The sequence below is a fragment of the Idiotropiscis lumnitzeri genome, chromosome 13 (assembly GCF_059441095.1).
Source record: "Idiotropiscis lumnitzeri isolate Australia: NSW breed Sydney's pygmy pipehorse chromosome 13, RoL_Ilum_1.0, whole genome shotgun sequence".
NCBI classification, from domain to species: domain Eukaryota; kingdom Metazoa; phylum Chordata; class Actinopteri; order Syngnathiformes; family Syngnathidae; genus Idiotropiscis; species Idiotropiscis lumnitzeri.
This window is the reverse complement of record NC_142403.1, coordinates 16,334,075-16,343,228: the sequence shown is the minus strand read 5'-3', so window position 1 is coordinate 16,343,228 and position 9,154 is coordinate 16,334,075. Positions and strand designations below refer to the sequence as shown.

The window sequence follows — 9,154 nt, the reverse complement described above, 5'->3', positions numbered from 1 at the left end:
AAATACAGTGATACTGACTGCTTTGATTTATGTTTCGTCTTGTTTCGCAGGTTTATATCGCCACCTGTTCTTCTCAGCTTTGTTCCTTGTGTCAACCAATGAGCTCCCCTCCAGCCACTTGTTTTTTGGTGTTTTAGATTTAATAAAGAAAGCACAGTGTTATATAAAAAGACAATCAAACGTAAGAGAAGACAATTCAAGAAGTCAGCTGTTTTTAAAGTGTAATTTCTGTGCTACACATACTGTCGTATCCGTGTTACATGTTTGCCTTTAAGGGGTGTGGCTTCATGAGCGACCGGTCGGTTGGTTATTTTAGTGTGAGCATATGTTCGTTGCGAGTATTCTCATTTTGTATTTTTGGGGTGACTGTTATTATTTTGGCTTCACAATTCATGAACAATTTGGTGTTTGAAAATAAATAAAATGCAAGATTAATGTTCGAAAAATAAATTCCCAAAGTTATTGATATTGGTAAGCTATTTCGTTGTATTTTAAAAAAAAATGCCTTTTCACACATTATTTTATTGTATCTGTAAAGTATTCATTGCAACTGTCTCACCGTCGAAAAAGAAGCAGAACCAATGAGAGTGGGGGGGGGGGAGAGAGAGAGAGAGAGTGAGCGTTCCGTTGAAAAGTGAATATAAGAAATATGACTAATATTTGTGAAGAACATTCTTATTCTACCCAAGTGATGACCTAATGCCGAGGAAAAGACTTAAGAACGGACTGCGGAGCGCTTTTATCTATTGGCGTGATAATACCGTCCGTAGCGGTTGTTTAAAGCGCACTTTAGCATAGCCGGCTAGCCACGTTCGTAGCTTGTTAGCGAAACTTGCTAATGGCGGGAGTGACATCAGCGTGGTGAACAAGGACTTTTGGACATCCAAGGACGTTGGATTATAGAGGATTACACTTCAGAACTGTGGAGCGTTAGTGTTGGAATACCGTGTTCTTCATGGGAACGTCAGGTCGTCTGCTGGTAACAATACACCGGAACGTTACCGTCTTCTAAACTGTGAGTACACTTATTCCATCGACGAAGACGCCACCTAGTGGACGTCGTGAGAACAGGACCGCAACGTTTTACTTTTGGGTTTGGACTCAATGTGAATATCATTTTAAGGGGACGCATTTAAATGTTTATATACACACCTAGAAATTGAGCTTTAAATTGTTAATTCACAACAATTTAGCAGACTTGACGTGTCTTCAGCGTTATGGAATATTAAGACTTTTCCTGAGTCCACTCATGATAACCATGCATCTAAAAGGACATGCTGTTGAATGAAAGTGACTTCAGGGACTGCATTTTCCAGATGGCTGCTTTAGCACTGACCTTGTTATCCGAGTTTCATGTTTCATCAAACGTCACTTTTATGCTCTGCCAAAACACAAAATTCAAAGCCTTCTACAACTAGCGTCGTTCATCTGTCTAACATATTATCTGAAAATTGATAAATAAAAAACGGTATTGAGTCTAGAATAAAACTCATTTTAGTCAAATTATCTGATTCAACCAGGTAAATAAAAAGAAAATGAAAATGGTTTTCCTTGAAGCAAAAATGGCCACAATCAAACCAAGTCTCAAGATGTCAACAGTATATAAATGATATAATTGAATCCCTGATGTGGGAAATTAGACAATGTGAAAAAAAAAATCTCCTCCTTTAGGAAGTTTCTTTCCATTTGTAACAACACAGAAAAAATAGTTGGAAAAAAATGGCCATCAAAGATCCCAGAGATTCACTTTTCAATACAATTCATATATTGGTTTTTCTTTCATTTGTACAAGAATACCTAATAAAGTGACTAGTTGGTGTCAATACATAACAATCACAGATATTGTTCTGGTTTCTCCTTTTTTTGTACATGGAAACACATTTTTTTTGCTTAGCAAACTGCAGATAATATTTTTTTTTCCACGTCTTAGTATGTGTTTATACCGTACACACAAACAAGAACTTCAGAATTTTAAAAATATTTAGACAGAAGCTTATTAAAAATGATGCACACGCGTACACACACACACACACCCGAGCTAAAAGTCAACGATGATGAACATTTGTTTAAAACCCCAGAGAAACTGACATTTATATCGTACACTTCTAGAATGTCAAAGCAGTATAAGGCCACAGCTCAAGTGTGCGTATTGCTTGTGGAGAATTCTAGTAAATATCTGGTAGATGAGGGTACTTCCTGTCCCAATATCCTCCAGTAAAGATCCAGTCCTGCGAGCCCGTGTGGGGGTTGGGTCCCAGCTGGAACCACCTGACAACCAAGCAGTGAGACTCACGACATGGAAAGAAAAATAGACTTTTCAATTGTATGTAAATAGTTCGGAATGCCCGATATAGTTATTTTATGCATTATAAAAATGTGTTAATTAATCGTCCGATTAATCATAATCAGCATATTTTTTTGTTCCGCCAAAAATCGGCATGGGCTCAAAAAAACCCATATCGTAATTTCCTAAATTCAAGCACACAAGCAGAGGAAGAATATTGTCAAAAGAAGGACGGGTGATGGATAATAACTGGATGAAAATTAGAGCAGATGAGCGATGAAAGCACAGCGATGACCACACTCCCACCGAGTCCATATCAACAAGAGAGGGGGGACACATTTCAAGATGATATCTCAGCGCGGAGGATATGAAAGGCTTTTCTTTCAATTATTTCTGGTGATATCCCATCGCGCATGTCGAGCACATAGCCGTCAAAGTCTAACCTCGGGCCAAGTGCGCGAGCACAAAAACAGACACGAAAGGAGAAATAAACATCCATTTTGCTCGAGCGTTTGAAGCAACAAACAAACTGGAAGAAAGCTTTACGCTCACTGTATGTGAGACCGAGCTGTGATGCGAAACGGGAAAAATTGGGAACTAAGGGGAGGAGCTTCATTGATACAGCGCGAGTGTTGTCCGCTTTGCTGTTATCTTGTGGCATTTTTCAGGCAAATACAAACCTTTTTTTTGTGGGTGGCGTTAGTTGCAAATATTTGCTATTGACATTGTATTCTAATAATTTAAGAATTTCAAAACTCATCTGACAACATATACCCTGTAAACTATCCAGTCATGTCTAATATAATTGATAGATGGATTGATTGATAATAATACACTTATAGGTAGTGATGGGTAAATGAAGCTTCAAATCTGCTTCATGAACCAGTTGTAGTATTTTTGTACTCCAGTAGATGGCACTCTCTGTTCAATATTGGGCTGAAAGCACACTGACTTGCAGTTTTTTTTAATACCTTTATTTGAACCAACAGTGCCATCTACAGGACACAAAAAAATACAACAACTGGTTCATGAAGCAATTTTGAAGCTTCATTTTTCCATCATTACGTATAGGCGTCTATTTGAGGGTGTGGTTTTTAGGAACTATGTGGCTGGAGTACCCTTTCAATGACTGTGATTTTTTTTTTTTCTTTTTACCCGAATAATTTTATAAGTTTGGGAGCTCCAGGCTAGCTATGTCCTTCTTTGCGAGTTAAGCAAACAATTTCTTGGAAGAAGCACCATATTCGGGCCCTGAAGGCATAATTAACCTTTTCATACAACTTTGGAGCGAGGAAGAAAGCGAACGAGCACATTGCCAATAAGTGCTCCTCCAAAGACGCTTCAAGTGCGAGTAATTCACACAAAATGGCCGCTCATTGAAGCAAATTTAACAGAGACAAACGAGAGTGGACATTGTGAATACCAACGATCAATTATGGCCCGTTTTGGGCAAAATGATGAGGATACGGCCTCCGACGGATCTGTCTTGTCACTAACAAAAACGGCCAGTGCACATTTAGGCTCCAACTGAAAGCGTCAGCATGATTTACAACGTGCCTGTTAAGTGCAATAATTGAGAGAAACCGTTTTCACTCCACAAACTCACCTCGTCTTCCACTCGCCGGCCGTTTTGGAGCTTTTTTTGCGGGCCGCCCTCTGCTTCTCCTCCAGTCTTTTCTTCTCCTCGCTGGCCAAGTCTACAGGATAACAAATGTAAGAACTACATAGAAAACCTTTTATACCAAGTAAAATCGAAAAGAACAACAACAACAAAAAAAAAGTACTATTTATTTGACTTCTATAATAACAAAACGTGTTGTAAATCATTTAATAGTTGAGCTAGCATCGATGATCCTTCCAGCTGATTCTTTGCCTTTTTAATGCACTCTACTGATTCGTCAAGCTGGTAGTAAAATTAAGAAAATAAAAGAAAGTGATTCTTTTTGCATACCAAAAGATGGAGCCCCTTTGTACCACCAGTGGCACGTGTACCACATGAGGGGCTCATCTCATTTGTTTCATTGCAACTTCAAAGGCCCACCTCCTTTTTTTACATGATAGCACCTCCTACCAAAAATTCCGTCAAGGAGTATTGAGACGGGAGGCGGTGAAAAGAAAAGTTTTGAGGAAATGAAACAATTGCTCCTCGATGTCGTCATTTGATGGAGACGATACTAAAGATGATGTCGCGTCAATGAGGCGTATCACAAACGCACCATTCACGTGGCAGAATTATCACTTTCGCCATTAATGTCCACTTTATGTTTCGCGTGGGATTTTGTTAAAATCAAATATCAACACTGTTCCGCGTGTTGATATTTCTATAATTTGACAGATGCAAAGACAAGCGCGATTGAATCGTTACCGATGTCGCCGTTTTCCATGGCTCGAATGTCAGGTCTCATCCTGCAGTCCGTGCGAGGAAGGACGCCGCCCTCCATGTCCTCGTGCAGCTCATTCAGTTGCATGGCGAAGGACGTGAAGTTGTACATCTGCGATCAGAGAATTTATTTCTTGTGTAACCAGCTAGGTTATTGAAGTTAACGTCAAAAATTTTAAAATAAATATTCGTAAAACGAGTGCTTTAAAAAAAAAATGTAATTTTCCGTTTATAGATCAAGCGAACATTAATTAAAATGCCAACAAAAAATCTCCTTTGTTTTTGTCTATGCTAATTTCATACAGGAGCTTTGGGGGTTTATTTTAAATGTATTAATTAATAGTCCTTTTTTTTTTCATTTTACTTATTGTGCCTTTTTTTTTTTTTTTTAAATGTTGCACTCCACATCGATATGAAAAAATCCCTCAAAAACCTGTAGTGTGTTTTCAAAATCCGACCTGGGCAGAGTTGTCCGGCCGGGGGGCGATCCTCCACAGTAACTGACTGCCGGGAATCATTTCCACACTGTCGGGCGCTTGAGACGGAACGTCCTCCTCGCTGCCACCCTGGACATGAAGCAGCAGGCGTACACTTCTACATGACTTCTCTATCTAGTTACAAATGTTAAAAATGTTCCTCTAAACGTGGCCTGCACAAGCAATAAAGGCGTTTTATGACACAGTACTCCAGTAAAGAGTTGTTACCTTTCCGCTTTTGCCGTCCTCTCCTTTCCTGTCACTTTTCTTATGAGCCTCCAGGGCAGCAGGATCGATGACGTACAAACACTCGGTCCACTTGCCATACAGCGCACACAGCTTCTTTTTGCTTTTGTGGGCAAAATAAAACCACACACACACACAAAATCATTACTTTTGCTTGTTTTTCTTGCTAGGCTGCGACAAGGTAACACGGCACAACTGCGGTTATCGGCATTTGTGGCTCTCGCCAGGTAATATCGCAAAATGCACATTTATGGTCAACTGTGTTAAGTGCTCAGTAAAAAAAATAAAAAATAAATAAATACCGGTAATACAAATAATAGAATCCAATTGATCCTGCCTTGTGCTGCACGGCACTTTTTAGGAACGCGCACCATGAATTGTTCGGCTTCTCTTTAGGAAAGCCCCAAATCAACAGATGTTATTTTTAGGAAAGTGCAACATCAGTCATTTATCTTCTTTTTGGCGGAGTACATCAATAAGTTTGATTCTTTTTTTTGGAAGCTGCACCTTCAATGGATTTTCTCCATTTAAAAAAAAAAAAACCTGCGACATGAATAGTTTGTCATCTTTTAGGTCAAGAGCAGCAGTAGTCCCCCCCCCCTCCACACACACACAAAGTCATCATTTTTTGCTTGTTTTCTTGCCAGAAGGTGACGAGGTAACACAAAACGTGTCTTTATCAGCATTTGTCGCCCGTGTGTGTTCGCCTCGCCTCTCACCAAGTAATATCGCAAATTACATATTCAGCGGTGGTATCACTGTCAACAGCCTCAAATGCACTGCCAACCCCCCCCCCCACAAAATCCCATTTTATCTCACATTCTCCAATGCGCCATCTGCTCCACGTTTTGTCGCTTTCCTCTTTAATCCCACTTGGCTGCCCTTCTTCTTTCAGTTGTGAAATTTAATTCAGCTCGTGACGTTGGAGAGCTGCATCTCAAGTCAGATGAATGACTAATTGTGGAGAAATCGTTAATTAATAATGTGGATTGGAGTCCGGCCAAAGCAAGCACTTTGCGATGCCGGGTTTAATTCAGGAATGATTTCAGTAAAGTATACTTTAAGCACGTCAAATGATGCTTCATCGGAAATAGAATCAAGGATGAGGATTTATTGATTCGCTTTTAATAGGCAGGATGCACGAGGATTTAGAAATAATGAAAATACACGAGGAATGATGAAGAGTTATTAAAGAGACGATGAAATGGATGTTTTGCGGATATACTTGTAAATGGCGGTAATTAAACAGCAAGCTGTTACACATTCATCGAGACGTGTTTTTCATCTTGTCAGACATCCAAACTTTTTCTGGTGGAGAGCAAAAGACTCTCTTTCGGCTGTCACGTCAGCCTTCGTCAGAGCTGTCCCACTTCCGTGTGACAAAATGTTGTCTACATAACGTGTGCTTTGAATGGCTTTTGATTCCAAATCCTCCATACAAGGCTGAAGCGACAGCCCAAACTGCCACCAGAATTTTTTTTTGTGGGAAAAAAGAAAACTTGAAACCTATTGATTTGCGTGTGTACCTTTTGTCCAGTATGTAGCCTTCAACTTTGTGTAGTTCTTTGCCAAAAAGGCCACATGGCTTGAAGTTGAGACAGCATTTTTCACCAGTTCTGCACACCGTAGGAAAAAACACAAAGTGATTGGAAGCATCATATTGTAATTCATAATAACAACAAAGTACAAGAAATAACTTATCCGAGTTCGTTTCAGTCCCCGGAGTTGCTGCTGTTCGCAATACAACGGCATCTCCGAACCAGCACTTAGCCGAAATCCTCTTACTTGTGGTTGATCACCTCCACGTTTCCATACTGCTCAATCCACAGCTGGCCCACGATGATGTTGTGCACGCAGCACGTGGGATTGGTCCACGTGTACGCTTCGTTGTGCCTGCACAGCAAATGGAAGCCCTTTAGCGTCATATTAGAAAGTCAGAGGACGCGGTGGTGTATTTTAGCGGGCCTCACTTGGGCAGCTCCAGCGTGAGGACTCCTTTGGGCTCGGCTTGCATACTCTTGCCCCAGAACTTAAGTTTGGGGTAGATGGAGCCGTGGAAGACAAAGTCCTGCTGGAGGCCCTCGGCATGGAAGGCGCTGACGGGAGGATGGTGACTCACCTGCTCCGATATGAGTCGGAAACCCAGGTCCTCCCTGGATTGATGAGATTTAAGATTGCCTGATGGGGGGGTCTACTCCAGTCACATGACTTAAGTCAGACCCAAGTTGCACATTTTAGGAAACAAACCACAGCTCTCGAAAGTCCGTTAGCTTAACGCTAGCAGATCATGTGAATCATCATAAATGGGCTAATATGAATTAGCATTGATGATTTAAAACATTCAACGAACACATAAAAATTCTCTCTTCCCTGCGGAAATAATGACTTTTACTTTCTCGGTCTCTTGCTCCTGCTCTTAATTACATTTCATGGCTTGCGAAAATGATCAGTTTACTGCAGATGATGTATATAGTGACATTTAGCGACAATCTGAACAATCATTTGCTCCTCCACACGATGACAGAATCAGCGCATCCGCTTGTTGCCATTCATGAATTTGAAAAACAGCCTTGTGCTTTGTGCTCAACTAAACGTAGACATCATCAATTATCCAAATCGCTTATCCTCACAAGGGTCGCGCGTGTGCTGGAGTTTGTTTGTTTGAGATCGTTTGCGTTTAAAATGTGCCTCGATAAATGGTGGGAAACACGGGATCGATATCCCCCTCACCTGACCAGTTCGTATGTTTCTCCGAGCAGCGGGTTGAACGGCTTGCCCGTCCTCTCCCACTGCGAGGCCACCGCAGACACCACAAAAGCCGCGACGCACTGAAAAGAAAAGTTGCGCAATCAATCAACATTCTCCCTGAAGTCATCCACGTCGCTTTTACCTTCATCCTGTCAAGGGAGTCCGTGGTAGCGTTGGCTTCCTGGATGAGGTACGTGTGCTCCATGTACTCGGTCAGCCGCTGCAGGAAGCTGAGCGGCTCGTTGAAGATCACAGGCATGGCGATCTTGGAGAGCTCCTGCAAGTAAGAGGGGTCATCGAAGGTCACCAGTGGCTTGTTGGTCTAGGGGTAGGATTCTCGCTTCGGGTTCAAATCCCGGACAAGCCCGGTTTTAAAGGTTTTCTCTGTGTCGGTGACCCATGTGACCTTTTTGGTTTACTTTGATGAACAATGCCGCCAAACTACACGGGCCATATGGACAAAACTGTACATAACAAACAAAATTAACTCGCATGCCGAGAAATGGGCGTACATTCTCACCATTCCGATGCAGTTTCGGAGAATACTCCAAATGCTGAAGTCATTTCTTGAAAACATGGGTGCAGGTAAACTTGTCCTGAAACAATAATCCACAGTAAAAGAAAATAATATGCATGTGCCCCAAACATAATGAGAGTTAATAATGAATGAGTTTCGGGGAGGTGATTGAATCAAATATTTTTAAGAGAAATCTGTACTCTGAGAATATTTAGTTTTTGTTGCATATATTACTGTATTACAATACTGTCGCATTCAAAAATGTTGACAAAAATGTTAGTTTTCCGGAGGCAAGTATGGTTGAATATCATTCCTATTCATTTCAATTGAAAAAGTTGATTTGAGTGTGTCCCCCTTGAGTACTCATCTTTTAACCACAATCCCCTCTGAATGACACTGAAAATGACTCTCAGCTTTCTGACCGTATTTGGTTAAACATCGCAGACACACAATAGCTGCAGGTGTCATATCTTATTTAAGTCTTCGGCCTCGTAAGGAGACTT

General features: G+C 41.0%; 1 protein-coding gene across 4 annotated transcripts in view; it reads right to left on the bottom strand.

The window, feature by feature from the left end:
- Positions 1 to 209: 209 nt before the first annotated feature.
- The window catches only part of osbpl1a (oxysterol binding protein-like 1A), a 28,220-nt gene continuing 19,275 nt past the window's right edge, over positions 210 to 9,154 (bottom strand). For 3 of the 4 annotated variants that reach the window (XM_088312679.1, XM_088312680.1, XM_088312683.1), the window contains 11 exons: positions 8,655 to 8,730; positions 8,277 to 8,411; positions 8,117 to 8,214; positions 7,357 to 7,539; positions 7,172 to 7,279; positions 6,913 to 7,002; positions 5,369 to 5,489; positions 5,123 to 5,230; positions 4,650 to 4,776; positions 3,891 to 3,981; positions 210 to 2,288 (listed from right to left, as the gene is read on the bottom strand). In XM_088312679.1, the coding sequence (XP_088168805.1) occupies positions 2,114 to 2,288; positions 3,891 to 3,981; positions 4,650 to 4,776; positions 5,123 to 5,230; positions 5,369 to 5,489; positions 6,913 to 7,002; positions 7,172 to 7,279; positions 7,357 to 7,539; positions 8,117 to 8,214; positions 8,277 to 8,411; positions 8,655 to 8,730 (1,312 nt within the window). In that variant the 3' untranslated portion in view covers positions 210 to 2,113. The remainder of the gene's footprint in view (positions 2,289 to 3,890; positions 3,982 to 4,649; positions 4,777 to 5,122; positions 5,231 to 5,368; positions 5,490 to 6,912; positions 7,003 to 7,171; positions 7,280 to 7,356; positions 7,540 to 8,116; positions 8,215 to 8,276; positions 8,412 to 8,654; positions 8,731 to 9,154) is intronic. The other variant, XM_088312681.1, reaches the window with a different exon arrangement.